A 26,761-nucleotide genomic window follows, 5' to 3' on the forward strand; every position below is an offset into this window, starting at 1 on the left:
TCCTATTACTGGATGATCAGTTATGTTTCGCACACGACTAAGCCATCAAAGGTCGGCTAATCCCTCGAGCTCGTCAACTATGCATTAAATCGAAATGACTGCCTTTACGATTATTACCCGTTTACCTTCGAAGAAGCGCCAACAATATTAACGTACGATTCGATTTACGTGCAGCAACTCGGACACACGTGCGATACATATTGCAACGCGCGGTGATCGTGTTTCTTTAAGCAAAATAACCATCAACCACCCGATATCGTTCTACATATGAATACCTTAAAATACCTACATCCTTTATACGTATCTCGCACCATTGAACGAACAAATCAGCTGGATACGATACAGGGTTCGTCACCGGACAGGGATTGCATCGGAATTAACAGGATCCTGTTGAAGATGTAAAATCGTTTCTCGGTGTATACGAATCGAACGATCGAGCAATGCTCGGACGTCTGTTGGGAAGATCCATAGAAAAAGAAGTTGGTAGTGGCAAATGCAACGGCTGAAATTCAACAAGTGCTTCTAAAACTTGAACAAGAAAGGATAAACGAGTGAGCGAGTAACATCCAATCTCTATTACGTGCGTGACGCGACTGCTGCGACCGATCGTACCATTCGTGTCGGCAGGCGGAGTGGGGATGGAACGGTCTGGGTTAGGTGGCAGATGGTAGGGGGATAGACGGTCGGTTGGGATCGGGCGAGTTCGCGTATATTCGGGAACTGTCGGCTTCTGGTTTCTCCCGCGGCCGCATAAGCGGTGTCAGCGTGTGCGCAGACCGGCTGCGCAGCAGGCGTGTGCGTTGTCCAGATTCTTTGTGCCATTCCTGGCATACCAAAAACAAGAGTGGTGACTGCGCTCGTATTTACCGGGGTGCAACGTTGCGCGCTAATATTACTGTGCGAATTTTACCCGGTGTGCAAAAGGCTCCGCGCGCGCGCGTCGCCACGTCAGCTCGCCCAGTGGTAAGTACATTAAAGAATATAGTGTCGAAACGTCCTCGAAAGACCGCGTCTACTCGTCCACGCCCGTGTGTCCTAGCGGCGTCGTCCCACACAGGGGCCGCGCACCGAACGGATTCGACAGCAGCGACGACGGCGAATATACACACACCGTCGGACACCGACAGACCGACAGACGTACAGACGGACGAAAAGGAGCGAGAGACAGAGGGCGATAGACGCTTTGCGAAAGAAAGAGACCAACCAACGAACCGGCAGTGCGATAAAGACAAATATTACGTGGAAAAGAGAACGTAAGCGCGGACCAAGTGCGTGATATCGTGTACGCGAACGACGTTATCCCGTCGATTGTGATTCCGACTTGGTAAACGATACTACCGATTTCTCGGTGATTCCTCGTGTATCTCGCGGTTGTCAGGTTTGTATTTCCGGTGACCGTGATGTTCGCATTACTAGCCCCGTGTTGTTGCCAGTGGTGAGATTGCTCTTACATTGCTTTCGAAGAAAGAGAGAGAGAGAGAGAATGCGCGCAAGACGGAGATAGAAGGAATCTGGCTGCGAGCGTGTATGTGCGTGCATATATGTATTGGTGCATGGACGAGCGAGCGAGAGAGGTTGTGTTTCGCGGACGTATGGAGGGGGGGGAGAGAGAGAGAGAGAGAGAGAGAACACGATGGTAGGATCAGTTTGATAAACGAAGAGTACGATTCGTGCCGTGCCGGTCTATCGCATCCAACTCTGTAGTTCGGTGGTGCATCGGCGCATCCGTGCATCGGTCTTTGTCCGACTGTCGCGTGTTTACGAGCGTTGTGTCAGCTGTGTGTCAAGAGAACGCAAGTACCGTGTATGTGGTAGCAAAGTGTCTGCATTCTCTCTGACAACTCGGTTCGGTTCGGCTCGGTTCGGCTCAGCTCTCAGCTCAGCTCGGCTCGGCTCGGCTCAGCTCAACTCGGCTCGGCGTACAACACACTAGACACGGACACGAGACCCGTGTCGCGGAGGTTAGGACCAAGTGTGATTCGCGTTTGCCGGTGGTGGTGGTGGTGGTGACGATGATGATAGTGGTGGTGGTAGTGGTGGGCTGCGTGCGTTTCCCTGAGAAGAGCGCGCCACGACAGAAACGCGTGCTTCTGCCTTAGTGTGTTTGCGTTCTGCACGGTCCGTTCGTTCTCCCGTTTCTGGTGAATTCGTATAGTGAATTATTGATCCACCGCAGCGTATGCGTGAGGAAAAACGGGCCGAGCAATAGAGAAATTCACCGAGAATAGGATAAACGTCGGTTGGACCGTCGCGTCGGAAGAAAAGTTGAAAGATACATGGTACCGGTTCATGTACCGGTCTTGTTTTGAAAACTGTGCGCGGGCGCGCGCGCGCGCGTTCACGCACTCTGCCACACATTCATAATGCAATTTACACGCGAGCTTTGAAGGTGGAGTAGCAGCAGCAGCAGCGACGGTGACGACAACTGCGACAACGACAACACAGATTTTCTTTCCACGAGGCGAGAACCAAGTTCGAAGTGTACCCATTCGTACAATTTCATTAGTTGCAACGTAACGCGTGTCCACGTACTCGACTCTCTTCCCTTTCCTGTCATTCTCGAATGTTCTCCGTCTTCTTTTATCCTTCTTTCCCTGTCCCTCTCTCCCGCTCTCTCTTCCTTTCTGTTTCCCCTCCTGCTCGCTCTTACTCGGTTCCCCGCTCTTTCTCCATTCGCGCGTGTTATATGTGTGTGTGTTCTCTCCGTCTCACTCTGACTGGGTTGCTGTGCATCGCGTGTGCGTCAACGGAACGAAACGAAACGCGGGAAAAGCTCGGCGCGAAATACACACTCGTGGCGAGTAATGTAGACGGTGTTTAACGTGATACGCGGTGCGTTTTCGGTCCACGGACGGCCACAGTGAGTGCCAAGTGTAGAGATACGTGAAACACGGATTATCGAGAAGGCTGTCGACGGAAATCCGAACGCGGAAAGCGTTGTCGTCGTCGTAAGACGACGGCGACGACGACGATCTCGCGAAAACTACGCACGTCGCGATAAACGACTCACTTCGATCAGCTTCGTTGTCCCGTCGTTTCGCGTCTCGATAATCCAGGACAAGAAAAGCCTACCTTCGCCACCGCGACTTGGATGGATACTGTGCATTATTTCTGGAGTGAGTTTCTCTTTTAATCGTGTGCCTCTGTGCGCGGATGTATAATACACGCTTGCATGTGCCTACCTGTGCGATTGTGAATGTACCTGTGCATTTGTGCGCGACGAGTGCCTTCTTATATACGCAGATAGTTTTTACTTAGGTCCATTCTACGTACAATCAACGGTCGCTTCGCCACACGTACCGTCGCATCGCGTGCTGGACGCTCGCCGTCGGAACACGCGTTTCTTTCGAAGACTTTTTACGGCTTTTTCCGACCACGTACGCGATACTTTCGTTTTCGAACGACTTTACCGATTCCATTCGACGGTGTACGCCGTCTCTCCGATACCGAGCATTTTTACGTTCGAAGGAAATCTAGGAACGGTAGGAAAGACTATCTTTCGGTTTCCATTGTTTACGTCACGGATCTTTCCCTTTCGCTCGGCCGGTAAAGCCCCAGTGTAGAGGAAACGGTAACGTTGAAAAGCCAGTCGAAAGTCACGGTTCGAGAAACGAGAACGCCGCCAAACTCGATTTGTTTACCGACAACGAACCTTGTTTCGAGCTTTGTGCGACGTTTAGCGAGCACACGGTTGCGAACGATCAACGTCGCTGGAATATTCGAGTGGCGGCGACTAGCAGAATGGCGTTATCGCAGTAGGTTATCAAAAATAATTCCTAGCTGACATGGAAACACGCCATTACATAAATTTAATCGGATACTTGGCCTGCTATCGCGGCCGCTAGACCGTACAGTCAGGTACACTATTCGAAAAAGATTTTTGCCATCGATTATGTAGAATATAGAGTTTTCGGATTGGCATTGCATTCGGTTCCCTGTCATCGATACATCGACGACGTTGACAGGTTGACAAGATTAGAAAAATAATGGTGCATCGTTTCAGTCGTATGTATACCAAGTAGGTTTTTCGTGGTTTCCTTTTACCGTAGGAAAGCGTGACAAGAGAATATCGCGTTGGCCGAACGTTTCTGGAAAGAAAATTCTCCGAAATTATACGAAAACGTTTCCTTCAATTTTTTTCTTTCAAACGAATGTTGGCGTCGGATCCAAACGTTTCGTCGACGGACGAGTTATGGTCACCGTTCCGGAAACAATTGCACAGAAAAATACGTTTTGGTGTCGAACGTAGCAACGATCGAATTCTTTTTTACTGTTTACACTCTATGCCCGTTGTATACGCGCTTGCGTCGGTACGATTTCTTCTTAAAAGAAACGATCTCGACGTTTCATTTGCTTCCCAGATTGTTTGGTATCTAAGGTTTGGTATCGCGCGTTCTACCGAATTAGTATGGTATTGAAATTTCTCGAATAATTAATGTTGTCGCGACACGTAACCAGCTATACGAAGACCCTGCAACGATAATTTCAAAGTTGCTTAGTTCGAGAGTAACTACTACCTGCTTACATAGCTGTAGAGCCGTCGCATCGGACGTTTGTATCGAATTGCGCGAATTACGAATAGAAGCGATCCACAGTGTTGGCAAATCGACGATTGCAACTGCAACTTTCGGAAGCCGCAAGAGCGTCGCGTCATGGTCTGGGTTAGGTCGAGAGTTGAGAGTTGTTAATCACCGCGCGGGTCCGATGCGGTGCGGTGCGGTGCGGTGCGGTGCGACGTAGCGAAGGCGATGCATTTGCATCCAGTCGGGCCAGTTAAAAATCGCTGGTTCCTCTCAAAGCTCGCGATAGCTATCGAATTTTTAACTAGTCGGATAAAATCTTGGGTTCCCATTCACGAGGAACGATGCCGGTTAAGTAGCAGGTGCAACAACCCAACAACCGTATGTTTCATCGAGACGGTTCTGCCCTCCTTCTCCTACCTCTTCACCTCAAACACCACCACGAACACTACCGTCGCCACTACCTCTGGCCCTACCTCTGCCTTTGCCTCTGCCTCTGCCTCTGCCTCTGCCTCTGCCTCTGCCTCTGCCTCTGCCTCTACCATACCACCACCACTATCGCTGCTACTACCACTATCATTACCATTACCATTACACCACCTCTACCTTTAGCACCGACTCGTTCTTGTTCGGCGAACAGTTTGTTTTTCTTCCAAAGGGGGAAACGACGACCGTGCACGCGCGCGCGAACCGCGGAACCGGTAGCGGTGCGGCGGTGGTAATCGGTAATCGATGAATTCGATATTCGTATCACCTTCGCTAAACGCGCCTTCACTTTCTACGCCCGATAGTGGACTTTTATCGTTTCGTCTTATCGAATCTTGTCAAATATTGAAACTCGGATAACATCATTTCCTTTCGCCAACCGTTTATCGTTTGTTCCAGTCAAAATGAACGCTTTTAATGGTCGATGCGATTACAATCTGTTACGACAGATTATCCAGTCGATTGTTTCCGGCCAGTATATACTCGTTTGAAGTAGCTAATTGGTTAACGACGTTTTGATATTTTGTATAATGTGATAGCATATTTTATAAATGCGTTGTATTTAAAGGAAATGAAAGAAAATAAAACATACTATACAATAGAATTACGGGAACTTGCACACTTTTCAAAGAGATTGCAACAGCAATCTAATATTAAACATTTATTCGGACTCCGCAAACCGTATCGTATCTCATCCGCGTTGCAACAGATCAGGCCACAACTTGGACTAAAATGTTGATTAGCTGATTAAATTTGCAAAGAGTGCAACAAATATCGAATACACGATAGAATCGTAATCCGACACTGGTAGTACAGCAGTACCGATGGCAATGGTAATAGTAGTTGTCGCAGCGGCAGCAATGGTAGTGGTAGTAGCAGTGACAGCAGCTAGACTCATTAAACCGCGAGGCTTCTCGCGATATAAATAGGACTTCTTGTCCCGTTGCGCTACGGAAGGAGCAAATAGATTATCGCGCTTGCATCGGTCTCTTTGCTCTCTTCTTTCCTTTTCTACTTCTCCCGTTCGACCCTCTGCTCTGCTCTGCCTCTGCTCTGCCTCTGCTCTGCCTCCCGTTGCTTTCTTTCGCAGCCCGTCACTTTCTATTTGTCGTAGACGATGCCAAATTGTCAAGTAACTAAAATTACCTTCGAAGGTGTATGCTCGCCCGTCTCTTTTTTTCCTTTCGACGTCTTCTCCTCTAGAGTTACTCCTTTGCCTTTTTCCGTACGCTCGGCACTCGTTGGTTCCTCGAATAGCAACGTTTCTCTCTTAGCTTGAATCGAAACTGTACGCGCGGATCGCTTTGAGAGATCGTCGCGATCTTTGCTCCGTTTCCTCTTTTTTTCATCTATTCTTGTCTACGTATATCCACGTGGCTAGATGTATTTTTAGCAAAGACTAGGATAACTTTGAAAAGTTTCGAGCAATCGTCTTCAGCCTTTCCGCCGTTCAAAGATTTCGTATTCTGTAGGACGGACCCTGCTCGAACCACGAATACGCACGTGCCTGCTGAAAGCTCGATGACCGCTCGCGTGCATCGCCAATAGTCGGTCTATCTCCGATAAAAGCCGCAGAAAAAGTTGTCGTTCCCTAGATCGATTTGCGAAAGGTCGAACGTTACTTCGACAAATTTGATACAATTAAACCGGTGGCACCAGCTCAACCTAGCACGAATCGCGTCAACGGTTTTCAGCAAGATGATCCGTCGTTGCGCGAATACTACTGCGAAGACAAATTACCATTTTTTAACTGTCTCCGATACGATAGAATATAATATTAATTAAACGAATACCGTGAACGTCGGCTATGCACATGTATCCGAAATAACCTTGACACACATACATCGTTTCATAGCATTAATTCCTACCGTCCATCGCTTGTTCGATGAAAGTGGTAGCTGTCGCGTACTCGTGAACGACGGGGTGTACGCGTTGCGTTAACGCGACTTGTTCGACCGTCTCTTTGCAATCGCGACGACGTCGAACTTTAAATGATTGCATTAAAAAATGAATCGTCGAATTCCTTAAAAACGAACGGTGATTGTATGCAGTCGCGTGATACCAAATAGTCTCTGACATTCGATTCGACGACAATTTATCATAAATGTTTGTTTGCGCGAACGACAATTTTCGCGCGACAGTTCGTTGTTGAAATAAACGTCGCATACAAGCATTGATTTTTATTGCTATCCTCCGCGCCGTTTATAAAGTCGAGTTCGAGTTCGTGTGCTGAGCCAAGGATCGAGAAACGAAACTTTTTTGGTCTCTCGTTAATAGTGTAAAATTGAAAGTAGTAAATTAACCGACGACCGGTTTCGCGCGGGCAGACCCGCTCACCCGTGGAAATTTGGTCGATGAAAATTGCGAACGGGCTGCGTTACGCGCCGATACGTATCGAATCTACTCGTTTGTCCACGATATAATATTTCCGTGGCGTTTCAATCGCAGCCTTTACAATCGACGTTAATAACCAAAGATTCTTTAGTAACCGGGAATATCGTCTATTAGAAACGATTCTATCTACAGAAATAATTCCGAGATACTGGAACGCGAGTAGCATCGACGAGGTGAGAGATCGAATAATTGAGGATCGTGTTCTAGCCTTTCAATCTAGCCTTTCAACTTGCTCGAACGCCGCATCAACGTTCCATTTTCTCGATAAATAATACATACTTAGTTGTTTAGTATTTGGTCATCGGCTCGTTGGTCATCGTCGATCCGCATCGGCTAGGCTGCGGCAACCGGCAACCGGGAACCGGAAGCAGAAGTTGCGCCGCGCCGCGCCGCCTCGGTTGTTAGTCCAGTCGTGATTTACCGTTTCGATGGCCGTGGCCGGTTGTAAAAACCCGCCCGCTTCTGTGTACCCCTACGGTGTTGTGCGTGCGTTCGTATTATTCTCGCGAACGGCGTACGCTCGCGCGCTCGCGCGCGCGCGCGATAGGTTGTGTACGCGACGCGTTATGATCGTTATTACGAAACGAGAGAAAATGTTTCTGGTAGTAATCGATACTCGATATCCGGTAATAAGACGGCCGATAGAATACGTGGCATGGTCGCGACAGATAGCTACCTACCGGAGAGAATTTATCGGTATACTGTACATATACTGTAATACATATTGCATACGGTATACGGCGTTACGGTATATACACGGAGTTTATACGGTATACGGTATACGGTATAGAGATTGGTGTACGTACACGTATCTGTTCGGTTCAGCGCAGAGAAACGTGTGTGCATTTCAATCGCGTGATTGAGAACGTGCGCGGGGTTGGCTCCCTCCCCGGGGAAGTTTCACGGGTCAGAAAATCATGGGGTGGTTTTACCACCTGGCCACTGCTCTCTCCCTCGTGCTCTCCTCCCCCGTAGAATGTACGCGTACACAGTCACGATTCCCCCCGCGTTCATCCCGTCCCGTCCCGTCCCGTCCCGTCCCGTCCCGTTCCGTTCCGTTCCGTCCCGTCGTCGTCGCCTCTCTCCGTCTCTCCATCTCTCTTCGTTTCTCTCGGCATCTACTTTTCCCTTTCGGAAATAATGCAGCAGCACCCCACTGCAGTTTGTCTGCATACCAATCGAGCCACAATCACGCGATTCCGATGTAGGTATCGGCCACCCAATCGAAAACGAAGCTTGTTTAGAACTTCTTCTGGTTTGGATCTGGCTGCAACGCGTCGAGTCCCGTGGTTCTGCTCCGTCTCAACGTTTCGAGATCCGACGTCTAAGAGAAATATACGCGAATTTTAACCCTCGCGTGGTCAACGGCCAACCACTTGTACGTTTGCTCAAAAGTTCTGCCGACAGGTCTCTCGATCGAAGGTGTAGCAAAATCGTTACAACTCCTTAGCGTTTCACGTGGTTCACCATTATTTCGAGCGTCGCTTTTGAACATTTGAAATCACGAGAACGACATTTTTCACGCTATCCGAAAGGAAAACGACCAATAGATAAAAACTAGATGTTTCCAAAAATGAAGAAGAATCAAATATTTGGACGCGACGGATTCCGCGCGATTTGCGATAAAGCAGAGATCAAGGTCATACACTTGTAAATCCGGTGATACGCGTCGCATTCGCGCGTTCTCGACAAAAGTCTGAGTAGAACTAACCCGTATAAATCGGTCGCGCGTAAAATTCTTGATGCGAAACATTTCGAAAATTCCGGCGCGCGTTCCTAGCTATTCGAAGCGTCCCAACTAGTTGTAACTTTGAAACTGCGAGTTCTCGCGATTACGTCCTCCTCCGGTAACGAAATTTCGTTCGTAGTATACAGGTAACATTTAAAACAGCTACGCGAGGCTAGATATCGAGTTGCCAGAGATAATCCACGAAATTTACCCGGTACTCGAGGAAATCTGAAACGTTTGAAAGAAGTTGGTCGAGCGCGTCGATCCTTTTCCTTGGTCCGTGGCTGCGTCCGCGATTGTCCAGATCCCCGGTAACTTGCGTTGTACGTCTCTCCAGTCTTCCGTCTTACGTCTTGCGCGAACATTCGCGAATCAGTCTGTGACTAGTGACGATAGTAAAATGAGAAAAAGAAAAGCGTGTAAGCGTTGACGGGAATAAAATTCGAAAAAATAGGAGAAACTTGAAATTAGTTGACGTCGATCGCAATCGTGGCCGAGTCGAGTCGAGGCCGGGGTGCAGGCGTCGTCCCCTCTGCAGCCTTGGTACTATTTCTAGTAGTCCATTAGTTGGTTCTGGTAGGCGAGGAAAAATGTAATAAACCGTGGACACGACGCATCTGCCATAACGATATAGAACTCTCAACACCGGAGAAAGATTAAATTGCTACGTCCTCTTTCCTCGCGCCTCTTCATCTTCCGTCTTTCCTTCGTTACAGCGTAGGACAGATTACCGTAGCTGCAAAACTCGCGATCGAATTTTCCGAGGAATTTTCCACGCGAACAATTACGTACGTCGCGTACCCTCGCGTATCATGGTCTTCTTATCGTGTTACAGCAGATTTCGATACAGTGGATCGATGACTTTCACCACCTCGAACGTCTTCGTTATTTTTCAAAATATACAAGGTCGCAAATATTTCAAAAGTCGTCCGCAATCGTGAAACGAGGGGTTCCTCGGGTAATTCGAAGCAACTTTTTCCTCTGCGAAAATGCAATCCGCGGCTTCGTTTACGAGTTATCAACGAAAAATGTTGACCAACGAGAAACTAAACGCTCCTCTTTGCGACGAACCATGGAGAATCGTCGTCGACTAGGGGAAACTTTCTAAGTGCAGACTGCATAATCCATTGCATGACGAGCAATCGGCGAACTCGAGCGCTCGCGACGCGGCGCGACGCGACGCGACGGCCGCCCTATACAAGCTACCGCGTTTCATCAACAAAATACAGAGCAGTGAGAGCTACAATTGTGTACGCGTACGCGTTACATAGAAATGTAACAGGTAGCTTTGCTACGAATCCATGAACTCGCGCACGCAACACGTTGCGCGTCAACGCGGGCTCGCGTCTGTCGCAGAAAACTCTCGGTCGAATGAAACTGCATTCGAACGAATGCGAAATAAACGCAACGGGTTGCGAGACCATCTCAAACCGTATTTGACGGAAAATTTTAGTCGAGAGCTCCTTCCACGATTGCCTAGAATCGGAACAGTCGCAACTGTTGCGAACAAAGAATCGCGCGTCGCTTTCTCGTTGAAACGCGGATGAAAAAGCTTATCGCGCTTAAAATCGTAGCCGCTGTTAAATATTTGCCCGACGAGGCTTACTCGCCTCGCCTCGCCTCGACGCGACGCGACGGCAGGTCGAACCAAGGATCGGGTTGAACCAAGTAGCGGCGAATATTCGAACTGGTTCAATTGTGTTATACTCTAGCTCGATAATGTCCCTGGGTTGGCCAATTTCCAAGCCGAGGCGCAACATTGCGTCGGTAGCTCGATACCGATTCTACGAGTGCATAATACACTGCTATCGGCATTTTTCATTTTGCATACCTCGATCGTGTGTACGTTGATCGATGCCTTAAGATTGTTCGTTCGCGTCCCTTGGACCAATAGAGACAAATCCGAAACGGTCCCCGTGTCGTATCTCGTGTCCGTATCCTAACGCAAGACGAACGCTTGTACCGCTGCTCGTTTTCCGGGACTAATTATTAATCTTTGATGATTTAGCTGCTCCACGCGTTGAAATTCCACGAGGCCGCTCACCTACGATTGGAACTGACCCAAAACGGTCACGATCAAACGTGCGATCATGGACCGTTTCGAACCATTGCGGATCCTGCTCGCGTTGTTTCGTCGCTGACAATGGTCGCCGCGGTTCTCGCAGTCGGAACCGTCCGTCTGGCCGGTTGCGCGTCCAGTCGTAACCGATACGTCGTCGTAATAGCGAGAATCAACCAACGACGAGTTCGTGTTGCGTCTTCGATGAAAAATTGCATCCGTTGTCCCTCTTTGCGAGCGCTCTCCACAGACTTATCGTTGGATAGGTTTCTCCGTGTTCTCGGCGTCGCGCGGTCGCGCTCGCTGGCACGGTCTCTAGCCTCTTCTTGCATCCTGTTGGCACGGTGCTCGATTCGTCATAGTTTCGTCGGTATAAGCAGTCTTTCGTCATCGATCGGATTCGCGAAAAATTATTCGCCGATGTGTATCGATTTTCCATCTTACGATTAGTTTGAAAACTGTTCGTCGATGTTACTTCTTGGAATCGGAATCGGAATCGGAATTGAAATCGGAATCGTTTCTTAGCAAGCAGATAATCGGCGAGGTAAGGTATCGAGTATGGGGCGATAATAGGGAGTAGAGAGCTCCTTTATTCCGACGAAGAGGCGCCGACGGGAGGAGGCGTGGTGAATCGGGGAGAGACGAGAGGAGCGGCAACGACGGCCGAGGAGAGACAAGGGCAAGGGGCGACAGCAAGGAGAGGAGCGGCGCAGTTTTCATTAGTACTCGAATGATCTCGGAGATGGTTCGTGGTTTGGTTGGATCTTGCACGGAGGGCCGTCTAAGTATATCCATGTTATTTCTGGCGGGAGCTGACGCACTGTTTCTCTGCTCTTAGCCTCCCTCCTTTCTCTCTCTCTCTCTCTCTCTCTCTCTCTCTCTCTCTCTCTCTCTCTCTCTCTTCACTATTCGCGTCTTCCAAAGAATTATTCTCTCGCAAGTAAAGCACAGTGTACTTTGCTCCGAAATTATTCGTTTTTCCTGTCATTTTGAGCTAAATATACTAGTTAATGTTTTCACAGGCAACGGGACGAGTTCTCTCGATCGATCGTCGGGCGACAAGGACCCGGGTCCAGGTCGACCCAGAGCATAAATATATTCGATCATCTAGTTTTTGACCGTTTCGAACGCGTACGTTAAAATGTCCGTTGAAAAGATGACCGAATAAAATTATAAACGACCCTGAGCATACCGAGTTACATTTTTGTCGGAAAGGTCCGCTGTTTTCGCTATAATATTCCATCTTAATCGATATGGATTGTCAACACGAGTTTGAAAACGGGTAATCCCGTTTTCTGATTCCGACGATTTTGAAACGTATTATAGATACAACTAAATAGATTTAGGGCAAAGCGTGTACCATGATTCGTACAGTGGAGAGGAAGAAGCAAGCGAGTAAGCGTGCAATTCTAGTCGGTGCGACGTGTTCGGTGCTGGGCGCGTATCGAGGGAACTATGGACCAAGGAGCAGGGACCAGGGACCAGGGACCAGGGACCCGAGACCCGAGACCCGAGACCCGAGACCTGGGACCGCGGCTAGAGTGCCAGCGTGTCTTACGATGATCATGGGCACACTGGTCCCTGTGACTGTGCAACTTCTCGTGAATTATTCATTGGGACCGCGCCACCCGTTGCGGGGATTGGGACTCTCTTGCTCACGCGATCCCCGCCGTCAGCCTGTGTCAGCGTCTCTGTACATATGTACGCTTTGGACGAGTGCGAGAGTAGAACGTACTTACTTACAATCGCATGCGCGACCGTACACGGTCGGGGTCGAGAATCGAGAATCGAGAATCGAGTATCGAGTAGTTGCCACTTCTTCATACGAGACGAGCATTTTACGCGAAAATCGTCGGGTTCCGCAGGAACTTGAGCGAGAGAAATCTCTTTTAATGTGTTCGCACCAGTAGCGTCGCTAAAATATGATGAAAATGTCGTGAAAAAGAAACTAAAAATTCTCTTCATATTACGTTACGCGTTACTATTTTCAATAATGATATTTGGAAAATTCATTCGACGTTCTTTACGCGAAATAGAAAAGCGAGATCGTCGCGCGTGTGCGACGCCGCTAGCGATCTTTCCTCTCTGCGCGTTTCCAGATAAATCGTTTATCCATCGTCCACTATCGTTTCAAAACGTTGAACCGCGGTGTCTGATCCGTCTTTTCGAAATCCTATTTTTTAAATCGACGTTAGATCTAATGAAACGATTGACGACGATCGATTCTCGATTTATCATGGCCGGACAGTAATATCGTATCGAGTACCGTGTATTCGATCGAACATTCTCATCGGTATCGTTTCTTTTTTATTTTTTTTTTTCGTTTTCGCGTTACGCGGCACGGATTGGGCGGTCAAAGAGGCGCTTCATGCCAAACGAACGATTAACCTCGAACTTGTCGCGACCTCGGTCCGTCGCCCGCTGACTTAGGCTTCCCGTTCGGCTCGACGTTCGCAGTTCCGTATACATATGTATGCGTACGATCGCCCGTTCGCGCTCGATAAACTTCGATCCTCGTTCGTGGTAAGAATCGACACCCGTTACCTACACCTATTCGTATCGAAAAGCCGATTACTTTATCAGAATCGACGCGTATACGACGTATTCCGCGCGCAGAACGAGTCGCCGAGATCTAATTTTCTTTTCTTTTTCTAATTTTTCGAGTCGTTTGGAGCAGCTTGTAAAACGTCGTGTTTCGAAGGTATCCGTCCCCGGGGGCTGCTCTATGCCGTTCGAATATTCAAGAAACATTGGTGGATGATAATTAGAAAGATGTGAATTTGTCGTGTCACGATAGACGGGGTGTGGCGTAGCGTCGCAGAGACAGGGAAATACGTTTAACGACCTCGTTGCCCTCTCAAAAATCGGCGCGAGGAGGATCGGATTCGGCGGAACGCGCCGAAAAGGAGTGAGAATTCTAAAAGGCGTGGAGGAAGGGTGCTCGAAGAGCGCGGCGGCAAGGGAACGGAGGAAGCGGTGGAGATGGCAACAGCGACGCGACGGCGAGGAGTAGTAACTTAGCGTCATTGAAAGGTCAACACTATCAAGTGCACACTTGTCGCGACCGGCTCGTTTACAATGCACGGTGCATCTCGAACCTCGAGTGACGAGCACGTTCGTCTCCTCCTACGGTTCGTTCACCCTTGTCCCCCGTACCGAAATTTCTTTTCAAAGTCGCGCAATTTTCCATGAATCGAACGCGTAGCACCTACAACGATTCTTTAATTTCCACGCTGTTTCAAAATGATCGGCTCGATTCGAAAAGATCCACCGGCGACGACAACTGCACGATATACGCAGTTGTCGCATTCTGGAAAAATAGTTGCCCGTTTTCGCGATACCGAGCGCGGTTTATCCGTCTTCGGTTGATCTTGTTTACATAATTCGAAGCATTCGTTTCCGGTGTTCAAGCCAGTCTGCCCCGTTCGGATCCCTGTTCCTCTTTCAATGCAATTTGGACGTCGCGCGGTTGCGTCTCGTCGCGTCTCGTCGCAACATCGCAGTCCAATTAAACCAGTCGGTCCAACGAATTCCCCATCGTCCATTTCCAGTTTCCACGTACGCGGCGACCCGCCTTGTATTTACGTGTCAATTTCCGTACCTCGGCGGACATGGCGACAACGCCGTTAGAATGGCTGAGGGGAAGCGAGACGAGGCGAGGCGAGGCGAGATGAGGTTGAACGAGAGGAGACAGGATAGAGGATGGAGGATAGAGGCGAGATGGAAGGCATGATCGTGGTAGGGTATCTAGAATTTGAAGCTGGGCTGGTTCGTTTGGCGCGAAGCCAGGCCGACTTACCCAATTAGGTTTCATCACTGGGTCGCCGGCAGCTTCCCTGGCTGCCAATATTTGCAATACCTAACTAAACTGATCCAATTATAACCAAACCACTGCTCCATCATTCGATTGGCGTATAGCATAGTCGGTCTGCACCAGATACAAGACGCGTGCTCCATGCGCTCGCGTACGCGCACGCACGCACGCACGCACGCACGCACTCGTGTGCCCAAGCGGCTCTTTTCTTCTATCGCCGACTTTTCCCTGCCCAGTCGATATTTCCATTCGCCGGGTTAAATCAACGCCTTGATTTCTCGATTGTGACGCTGGTTCGCTCGCTCGATCGATCGATCGATCGACTAATTAAGAGGTACGGTGGGCAAATTTAATCACTCGGCTATCTCGAAATATTGTCCAGCAGTTTTATCGAGCAACTTGGGGGAACATTCGATTCACGCGTGTGTCAAGGAAACCCGCTTCGATTAATTATCCATTGACTAGAATCTCACGGTCGCGACGAATCGGTGTTCCGAGTTGGAGTTACACGAATATCCATCGAAGGAAGCTACGTTTGATCATCGAATCGGTCCGATGATATTTACGTTGCTTCGAACGGGAATGAAATTGATCGGAAACGATATTTATCGATTCGCATCGTCGCGAATCTGAAATCTAAAATCGTAAATGGAAAATCTTTCGCAGCGTCGGGTAATTTCTAGCCGACGAATAGAGAGAGATCGCAGGAAATTCTCGATCTCGACCACGACCGCGACCGCGACCGCGAATTCTCGTACACGGCCGATGCGATGCGCACGCATGAATGCTCTCGAGGTCCGAGAAGAGAGTCCTCCTCGGCGTGGCAGTCCATTGGCATCGGCAGCAGCCAGTCCTACAGCCCGGGGAAAGCGCCGGGTGCTGCTGCTCGCCGTGTAGAAAGAGAGAAGAGACGCGATGCTCGCGGAATAATAGGAGAACGATTCGATAGAGTATAGCGCGTAGACTGTAGAGGAAGGGAGAATCGGCGGGAACGGGGTGAAAGAACTGACGGCGGGGCCATGGGGACCGTGGGCACCGTGGGCACCGTGGGCACCGTGGGGACCGAACGGGTCGAGAATCGAGAGCCGAGAGAGCCGAGAATCGGGTGGGTCGAGAGGGCCGAGGGGGGAGAATTCAGGAGCGGGAGTCGGAGCGAGAAGGAAAGAGAAGGAAAGAGAAAGATGGAAGGAGAAAGATGGAAGGAGCCGCCGTGGCCGCTCGTCGCTATTCCAGGCATTCGATTTGGTATTTTTCTTTGTGTATCGCGGATAGTTCGAATTGTTCCGCAAGCAAGGCATTGATATATCGTCTCGCGGGTCCTTTGAGTCGACCGCGCGGCTCCGAATTATCGTCCACGTACTCTCACGGAACAGCACGGAACGGAACCGAACCGAAGCTTCTCCTCGTGGCCCCTTTCGCCGAATGCACTCGAAACGGGGCGGGTTACACACACCCACCCCACGATAGCCTTCTCGTTTCCGACTCCCTGCCATCGCCCATACCCGATCTCCTTTCTCCTCTCCCTCGATCCCCGATCCACCAGACCTCGGCTACCGGTCAATTTATCCAGGATTCGCCTTCCTTTTTCGATCGTACTTCGAAATCTACCCGTGCCTACGCCGGTGTTCCCTCCGGAACGCCTCTTCGTTCTCTTTGCGCTCGCATACTTGCCTCTCTTGTTGTCCACCTTTTGCCACCGACCTCGACGGAGAACTCGCGCGTCGCGGTTGCTTTTGGAATCTCTGAAAGACGGTCTTCCGATCAAACAAGTAATCCTCGATCTTGGACCATCTGGCGTGGACGATCCGTGTCCGTAGATCGAGCATCGCTCCTCTCTTTTCTTTCCCCACGCCCGTAGAACCGTAGAATTACGCACGCGATCTTCCAGACTTCCAGATTCCTCGAAAGTGGCCTAGTTGCTGTTTCTTTCCTAGTTGACGAAACCTTGACCCGACGGTAGCTGCTTCAGCAATTGCCAATCGACACCTTCCCTGTCGAGGCGAAATTCGTGTACCGATTCTCGTCGTTACCTACGATCGCCGATTCGACCATAGATTTTCTTTCGGTCTCGCGCGTACAAATGCTCCGCCCATCGAGAAGTGCTCGTCTTTACCTGTGACTTTCACGTCCCTTCGCCTTCTCGTTTGAAAGAATTCGTCGAAAGCGGCAGGTCGTCGTCTTACCTCGAAACAATCTCGTTAGTTTTCCCTTTTCTTTCTTCTTTCCTCGATGTTTTCGCATCTCCTCCCTCCATCGACCCCTTCCAGGCGATATTCGAGCTTTCCCCTTTCCGTGTAATCGTAAAAACGACAAGACAGATCGTTGGCACTATTATAGTGGAAGATGCAGCAGAGGGAGAAGTAGAAACGAAAGATACGAAGCGCGGGAAGGAGCGAGGACTAGGTCCGGAAAGTGGCGTGAGAACAAAGGAGGGCGGCAGAAACTGAAACTGAAATCAAACGAAACGGGACGGGACGGGACGGGACGGGACGCGACGCGACGAGACGAGCCGAGCCGAGAGGAGAAGAAACGAAAAGGGAGATCTGGAGAAAGAGAGAGGGTCGACCGACTCTCGTGTTCCTTTTAGTCCCTGATCTTCCACCGTGATGCCATTCTTTCCTTGTTGCACAGCCTCCTGCAATCTATTCTCGTGCTACCCTTTCAAAGCGGCCAAAGGAAATTACCCGAGATATCGGAAATCCGCGATCCGGAACGATTGTCGCCGATGGAATTAATTTCGAAATTACTCTTTCACCAGAGATTACGTTTGTTTGCGTTGAACGGTACCTCGACAGCTTGTACTTAATCATGATAATAATAACAAAATATAGCGACAACGATGACGGCAATATTAATGATCATGGTGATAGCGTTAATTATGCGAACGAGGTGGATCCCTTATTACAGAGAACGTTACAGCAGCGAGCACGCGAAACAAAGGTAGAAAATAATGATAGTAAAATAAGAATGAACATAGAATAAATAAGAATAAAATTCATTTTCTGTCGAGTATGTAAAAGTCCGTTTAGTCCTCTCGAGAGAAAAGGGGTCGAAAAACTCGATGTCTGTAGATTGTAAAGTATAGATTGTAGACTATAATTGTAGTAGACTATAAGGATAGATGGTTGGATCGAGGTAATGCGGTTTTCTCCAGCGGCCAATCTACCAATTACTTTCGCTTAAGACGAGAAATAAGCTCGCAGACTCGATTCAACGGTTATCCGAGCAGATAATATCGCGATAACAGCAATCGCAACTAATACGCGGTCGACGAACGACGGTGTTTGCCTCTTAACGCTTTTAACGCGAAAGAGACTCGCGGAAGACTATGCACCGGTTAGCCATTTACGACGAGTTTGCTCGTCGAAACGCAAAATTTTGGCATCTTTTAGCGACGAGAATACTCGTCAGAAACAGCTGCCGGTATAATAAATATGTACTTTGATATTCGTTGTTAACCCTTTTCTATCGGACCGGTCGCTCGACCGCAAAGAGTTAAAATATAAATATTTCTCGACGCGTTGCATTCGTACGCCGACACGCGAAGCGAATCAAACGCATGGTACAGTCCAACGAGAGTAACTCGCACACCTTTCAAAGAGATTGCAACGGCTAACCGGTTGACATGGATCTATATAGGGGTGTACCGCGCGTCGCCCGACAACACTCTTCCTCTTGTTTACGGCGATCCTCGTTCTATTACGTTTGCGCGAATTTCTTCTCGGCTAGTTGTTCTTTCGTCGAATACCGGGAACCAACACCACTTTCGTTACGCGTCATCTGCGTGCACATGCGCGAAATCGTGCGTAACCACGTGTGCACCCGTCTCGCGAAATGTGTCTACTCGACGCCCGACACCGATGACGGACCACCCGTTGATGGAACAACGACTCTTTGGCTCCGTGTCGCTTGCCATTTTACGTCGTCTCCTCCTCGTCCTCCTCCCTTCTACTTCCGAACTGCGCTTCGTCGGTCGACGATGATTCTCATTTTTCTCGAAAGAGAAACGTTTTCGAAAGAAATGGAAGAAGATGGGTACACTTATAAAGCGAACGACGTAAACTCTGGACGAAAGGCGAACAAGTTCGAGTACAACGATACTCTTAATAATTCGAACGATAGGCGCTTTCCTCGCTGCGGCATCTTTCCTTTCGAAATTTCTCCGAATGGAATGGAGTGGAGCGGAGTAGAGTGAAGTCGAGTCGTGTCGTGTCGTGTCGTGTCGAGTCGAGTGGAGTGGAGCAGAGCAGAGTTTCCCTTAACGAGATTGTTCGCCGAACGACACCGGTGAAACGTACCGTTTGCTCGCAACAACGACGCGCGGTTTAATTATAGGTCAACGAGACAAGTACCATTTCCCTCCATTTTTGTTTCGCCAGTTCAACCAAGGCACGCTCCCGAAAAGGTTAATCGGCTTGTTTCCTTCTTAACGGCAGTCCTACCGAGAAACGCGTCTCTCGTGTTCTCTCGCTCGCTGGTCTATCTCTTCTGTGATTCCTGAACCTGGCCCCCTAAATTTCTGAGATTCGCGCAAGTGTAGATCGCGTAACGCGCGTATTTCGTGCAACGATAAATTAGCGAATCGGAGGTAGTTTTTGTCGGTGGTGCGTTAAATGTCCTCCGGGTATTGGTTACGTTTAATATCTTTTCGCGCGCGAAACTACGCCAACGACAATCGTGGGCAGTCAGGGAGCCGGCGGACGAGCAGGCAAGCAGGCAGGCTGCGGGCAACCTCTCAGTCGGGAGGAATACTCGACTATTTTAACCGTGAAATAACTCAGTCGAGGGTTCAGCCAGAAGGGTCGCGCGAGGCGAGTTGAAAAGAGAGGAACAAAACGAGAAGAAAGTAGAAAAAGAGAAAAAAAGAGCAGAAAGTAAGAGGTAGCCGAGGGAGCGGGCGAGCGAGTGAGAGTGGGAGAGAGAGAGTGAGAGAGAGAGAGAGAGAGAGCGTAGCATGATATGTGAGTCCTAAAGATAGAGCACCCGAAACAACCATAAACCTTTTTATTCCACTTGCTCCGTCCGCGTTCGCGTTCGCGTTCGCGTCCGCGTCCGCGTACGAGCACTAGTCCGACGTTTCTCCATACTACTCGCGTCCAGTCGAGGCCACCCCCGACACGTTCTTTCACTTTTTGTTTCGAACGCAACGGCGAATAAAAAAAGGAAAAAAAGGAAAACTTTCCCGAAGGTTACACTTTTACCAACAGTTTCCGGCTCTCGCGCAATGCTTAAATCTTTAACTGGCAAAATTGGAATCTTTAATTTTCGATATACCGATGATAAGGGTTTAAACAGGATTTTTGAACGTTTTGCAAATAGGATCGGATTAACCGACGAGAAGGTGATTCACGATCGTTTAGTTTTCCCAGACGAGTCCATCCGCGGACCAGGAATAATTGGTCGAACAAATAATGGCCGCGTGTGGCACCGTTCACCGACGTTTCAGCAGAGTTTCAACGCTTCGACGATGAATAGGCCGTGGGATTTCGGATCCAGGAACTCTCGCCGGTATACGTACGCGCATGCATGCATGCATACGTAGAGCATCGTAGATCGTAGAATATAGAATGTAGGAATTCGAATCCAGGATCTAGAACGAAGGATCTATACCCACGCAAACGCCTACCACCAGCGCATTGGCAACCATCGGAGAAAATGTCTTTCGGTGCCCGGCGGTCGATTCGCGATTCTGTATCGCGTAGACGTCGATCTTGAATAATCCGGGCCATTATTAGATTCATTGGGGTTACACATCGATCGATATAGCGCGAGTATATTTTTGTGATTCGATCGCGTTACGCAATAAGTGTGCCGCAAAATAATTGAGCGCGCGTCGCGTATCCGTAGGCGTGTTTATGCGCGTACCGAATACTCACTACTCTAAACATAACCCGTCTCTCAACACGCAGCGAACAGTTTCGACTATTCGCCGATAAAATCGAATCGATGTCGAGTCGCTTGCGGCTGCTCGTTCCTTATCGGTGATACCACCCCCCGTGCGTGCTCTCTGTTTGATTCTTTGTTCGTTGAATCGTACAAAATGCCAAGTATACTAAGCGCGGAGGAACGAGAAGGGTTTCATTATTTCGAAGGTTACGACGCGGCACCACGTTTCGAAATTGTTCGATAGAGTCGCGGAAGTCGATGGGAAATCCGTTTCGACGATGCGTGCGTACGCGTTTATCGGCGACGACACCAAATAGCTAATAAACGTAATTGTTTTTTGTTTCAGGTAAGTTATTCGTATTATCCGGACCTATTCGATGATCTCGCATGCCTTGGAGAGATATGCCTGCACGCGCTATACACGAAGCTTCGGGATAGGTATGCACGATCGTTCCCGGTCCCTTCGGTTACAGTTTTCTGATAGGCTCGTACGCTCGTAAACCAAACGAGCTCGTGCTCCGCGCGTTCGCCCCGATTTTCCTTCGTCGCGGGTACCGCGCTCGCGGCCGTTTTACTCGATTCGGAAGACGAAACGAGCAATTGTCGCGCGCGCGCGCGCGTACTCGGGGTTGTGCGCGGAGCGATTGATAAATCGGTCGCCGCCGCGAGAACTTTGATGCAGATGCCGACGAGAGAAATTTACTCGCGAATAGCATCGGCAATTTCTACGGTCCTTCGTCGGTACCGGTAACCTTTTGAAATATAAATTAACGACGATAAGATGCCTTTGTCGGCTCGCTTTGCGTGCCGCTGTTGCCGGCGATCGCAGTTTTCCATCGTGCCCTCCGAAGCACGCGCGCGCTCGTGCGACAACGTTTCGTACGCGCGTAACGGCCGTTGCTACCGACGCGAAACCAACGAAAAATTCTCGGAAATTCGTGATCCGCAATCTCCGATCGCAATTAACGCTCGCGCGCAACCGACCGCGCTCTCCTCGACTGCTAGAATTTTTTCCGAAGCATTCGGAATCACCCCGTCTCTGTGTCTGCTAGAAGAACTCCGCCGGACTATTTTAACCTTCGAACCAATTATCGATGTCGATTCAAAGTCGTAACTGCCGTGGCTCGCTTAGGCGATCGATTAAACAATAAACCGACTATCGTTTCTGGCATTAATTTACGTAACTGGGCAGAAAATAGCCGCCACAGTCGATTTGCTCGTATTTTATCGGCGCTGCAGGTTGCGGTCGCGCTCGAGAGCGACGAAGAGAGTCGAGAAGAGACAGAGCGAGATAGACCAGGGACTGAATTATTATGGCGATGTGCACCGCGGCCGAGAGTATACGTAGAATCCGTGTGCATTATCGTGTACACGGTACGTATATATGTAATGCGCGAATATGTATAATTTCTACGGCAGATACGCGCGTGCTTCGTAGCGTGTAGCTCGTACAGCTCGTATAGCCTGCAGCCCGCAGCCTGTGACGCGTGGCGTGAAGCGTGTGGCGTGTGGCGTGTGGCGTGTAACGTGCATGTACGTCCGTGTTCGTACTCCACTACTATATTTTACGTATGGATGTAACGACGAGAATCGACCAATCGCCGCTGTCGAACGATAAACCTGGAATTGATCCGCGTATTTGTAAACCTGCACCAAAGTGTACCGCTGCCGCTGCCGCCGCCGCCGCCGCCGCCGCCGCCGTCCTTGCGTCCCGCTTCGACGGACCTCGTAAACCACAGCTTCGTTTTACTACCCATTTCGGAATCTAATTTATCGGTCTGCGAGTCGGCGCGACCGTCCGCGTGAAACAATGGACAGTTCGTGACGAGATCTCGACGAGTTTGTATCATTTTTGACCGTTTGATCGCCCGTGTTGTTTCGCTTTCAGCGCTCTATTTCGTTCTCGAGGGTTGCTTTTTCACGTTCGTACGCGTTAAGCGAATATATTATATCGGGTCTAGTCGCGATCCCGAAAGTGTGTCGAATTCGGACACCAGGCAACCAAGTCTGGTACATTCGGATGTCCGAATGTAATGAAAACGATTCGGACGGTGTCGTATAGTTGAAAATATTTTGACGACGATAAATGATGTGATTTTTCACTACACTAGGTTTATAGAATCCATCTAAACGAAAGGGTCACTAATTATTGCATTTACGGTTAATCGAATTGCAAAGATACTCGATAGATTCGATATACGTATTTGGGACCTGCGGCAAATCTTGCAAGAATTAGTTTTTCTAAACTAATAGAAAACGATTGATCGCTTACGATGGACCGCGTAAATCCTAGCGCGTCGATGTTTTTTCAACCGACTCCTCCGTATAAACTTCCATAGAACTTTTCGTTATCGTTAACGTTTCGCACGCGCCGATCGTCGATTAGAAAATCCCGATTCGCGCGTGTCGCGTCCGAGTCGATATTTGGAAGCAGTTTCGCCTCCGTTCGTTCGAAACGTTTCGAAATCGTGCGATATCGTTTAACGAGCAATCGTTGCAGTTGGCTTTACAGTTTTTAATATGCACTAGCACGAAGACCGGTCGATGAAGCAACCAAGTTTCCTCTCAAGGCCTTTTCTAACGAGATCGTGCCGGCCTCTGGTTTAATGACATTTCAAGGGGCCAAGAAAAAGGTCAAGATGCATCGATGCAGCCAAGCTCCGGCGAGATTCGTGCCGACTCCGCGAGATGAACGCGAATGCGCTCCCTCTCTCTCCCTCTCTCTCTCTCTCTCTCTCTCTCTCTCACTCTACTCCTTCTCTTTCTCTTTCTTGCGTTCTCTGATCGGTAAACCGGTGCAAAAGGTAGCAAAAAGTGAAACCGCGGCGAACGAGCGAGGTACGCGGCATACGGCATGCGACGTGCGGCACGCGGCATGCGGCGATTTGTCGACAAACAATAGAAGGTCAGTGCATTTCGGAACGCTGCACGACAATATATGTATGCAAAGTTTTTGCAATCGAGCGCAATGCACTTGGTAGTTCTACGAAGTCGCGGTCGATTCCCAGTTCCGAATAGACCAGACTGGAGTATCGTATTCCTCGAAGCAATTCGCCTACGAGGAGAACTCCGATCGCACCGGCGGTGCCTATTGTTATCGTTATCGCGGTAACGATGGCGATCCATGGTTGGTTGGTTGGAGCCATCGATTCTAGGTAGATAATCCACGCTCGCGCATAAACTCCTGGCTTTCTGTATAAAACGAAACAACTTCCAAGATTAACGATCAATGACTAAAAAGCTAATAAATGGTTTTGAAAAATTACGAGTGGAATTAAAACGAAACGTTTCTTGTTTTTGCCTGCAGATCTCGGTAAGTTGAGCTTGACAAAGCTCATCTTTCCGTGATCGTTTAATTTCTCGATCAAACACCGTAGCTCGTGCGATCTAGTATAATCCGTACGCGGTGCGACAAAGCGAAGAAAGACGTTGTCGACGACGATGCCGATGCCGATGCCGATGTCGATGTCGATGTCGACGTTGATGTTGGCGTTCGCGTTGATGCCGGTGGATTCACCTTTAATCCTACTGTTGGTAGTCGGAACATAGGAGGCTATAAAGCGGTTAGGTAACCGTTCGAGGTTCAACTGAAAGCGCTGGAAAGTGCTGACTACTCCAACACGGAACACCGATCACGCTACGCCGAAGAAAACGAACCTAGAAAAATTGAAAGAGTGACAGAAGTTGGAAGAGAGAATTGGAAGCGGAGAATGGCCGAGAGGATGGGAGGCTTACAGCCGTGGCGAACCGGTTTTCCGTATCTCCGATGACTCATCTTCCTCTACTACTGTACCACTACCACTACCACTACCATTACCACTACCATTACCACCGGTACTACCACTACCAGCGCGTAGCACAAACCACGGCGATGACGATGGCGATGGCGATGGCGATGACGACGACGACGACGACGACGACGACGACGACGAAGACGAAGACGAAGACGAAGACGCTGCATCAAGTGCATTTCCTGGCCTGACGCATCCTGACCCAAACCCTCCCCACTGCTGCTAGCATCTTCGCCACCGACGATATTCCGTTCTCTGTTCGTTCTCTCGTTCGCTTTATTTCTTCTCTCGAGGTGGCCATCAGTGGTGCTCATCCACCTGGCAGAACGATGGCATCGAGTTTCGTTTATTCGTTCAAAGTACGCGGCTCGCAATTCGCTCTCTTTTTTAGTTCGAAACGCTTGCTTCTGTCAGAATCGATCGAACAAATAAATTGCAGTTACGGAATATTCGATTATATGGCAGAGACCGACCTAAATGTTGGTAGTTGCGCCCTCGATACGCATAGAATAGGAGAGGAGGATCTTATTTTCCACGATGCGGTTGATCACGAATAAGAAAAGGAACGGCACCGTTGTTTCGCGTAGCTTCGTTGGTCGGAAGATGAAGGAGCTGTCGGTGGAAGTAGTAGCAGGTTTCCGTAGCAGGCTTCTCCGATAGGCGAAGCTAGGTGAAATACTCTGGCAATTTGATTTATGACCGACGCACCGAGTTATCGGTTTGCCAATAATGGAAATCGAGTAGAGGAGCGCTAGCAAAGTCGAAAGTGAAAGAAAAAGAATCTCAGAGATGAATCGATGAACGGAAACGTTTGCCGCGCTGCTCCCCGCGTGCCATGCGTTCTTCATCGACGCGACGCGACGCGACGCGACGAATCGACGAAAGTATTCGTCAAACAATCAAAATATTGCGTACACAGCCTAGAGCACGGTTATCGTTCCATCGATATAGTTTATTAACGAACCGACCGTTGGCCGAGTATTAAAAAGAATACGTTTCAACGAAGTATACAAAGAATAGATTTCATTATTCGATATACCCACCTGTCGAAGAGGCGAGACTACGCGTTGCTCGTGAAAGAACCCGATGCATCTGTACAATGGTACCGATACTAACAACAATATACGTTATACTACGTGAAATTGGAAAAATTTTCAACGAGGAACTAGGGTATCAATAATATTGCAATTTGACTGTCGCGTCGTAGTCGTAGTCGTAGTCGTAGTCGTAGTCGTAGTCGTAAAAGTATTGTAGCCAAGGCACGTACGAACGAGGTCGCTCGAAGATCTTTCCGTAAATTCTTTTAATACCCAAGCCTCTTCCAGAAAAAGGGCTACCCGATGGGGTGACTTTACGGACCAAGGGTGCCGTGCAACAAGTGTGATCCTGAAGGGGCTGCTTCAGGGTAGTCGTATAACACGGTTCATTCTAGATTTATGGATTTGTCATGTTGAAATAGCATTCATATTTAAACAAAGGTATACTTTCCTTCGCTCAGCTCCGCCTACCTTGGATCACCTTCGCGCACGAATTGTCTCGTCTATTCTTACAGTTGTACCAAAAATAACAAATAATCGTTTGAAAGAAATCCTCAGTAGAAAAAATAGACGCGATAATGGGGGAATCGAATGCGCGATACGCGTTATAGGTGTTGGACAGTGCATGCGCGCGCGAACGAGGCACATATGTAGTCCTTGGCAGTAAACTCTCGCGGTCTCTGCAGCAATAAGGGCAGCAATCCTTCCTAAGAGAAGAGAGCTAGGTACGCTGGAGGGTTCGTAATCTATTCCGTCACCTTATATGTATTACCGACGCGAGGCGAAGCGACGCGCGACGATGGTGGTATGCCATGGCTTGCTATCGCTGCGCGGCTATCGAGATCGAGTTCCTCTCTCGTTTCTCTTCCATCTTCGTTTTCATCGAGTTGCCGCGCCATTCGATCTGTTATTCGACAGCTTGGCTACGATATACTTTATACCGTATACCGTATGCCGCACACTGTATACGGTGCACGGCGCGCGATGCACGGCCGGTTCTTCAATTTACGCGACGCATTCGTTCCACGTGGATTTATTTTACGCT

General features: G+C 49.1%; 1 protein-coding gene across 13 annotated transcripts in view; it reads left to right on the forward strand.

Annotated features, from left to right (window-relative positions):
- The first annotated feature begins 571 nt into the window (after positions 1-571).
- Scalloped (TEA domain transcription factor 1 homolog scalloped) overlaps positions 572-26,761 on the forward strand; it is an 89,515-nt gene continuing 63,325 nt past the window's right edge. For 3 of the 13 annotated variants that reach the window (XM_078184062.1, XM_078184173.1, XM_078184126.1), the window contains exon 1: positions 1,626-3,116. Coding sequence is in view for 1 of the 13 variants with exons in the window: in XM_078184126.1 (XP_078040252.1) it covers positions 3,092-3,116 (25 nt within the window). In the remaining 12 variants the exon portion in view is untranslated. Of the gene's footprint in view, positions 964-1,017; positions 1,379-1,625; positions 3,117-3,734; positions 3,756-21,234; positions 21,327-26,761 lie in introns of those variants that run through there. The other 10 variants (XM_078184136.1, XM_078184090.1, XM_078184164.1 and 7 more) reach the window with 8 other exon arrangements.

Source organism: Augochlora pura, chromosome 1 (genome assembly GCF_028453695.1).
Source record: "Augochlora pura isolate Apur16 chromosome 1, APUR_v2.2.1, whole genome shotgun sequence".
NCBI lineage: Eukaryota > Metazoa > Arthropoda > Insecta > Hymenoptera > Halictidae > Augochlora > Augochlora pura.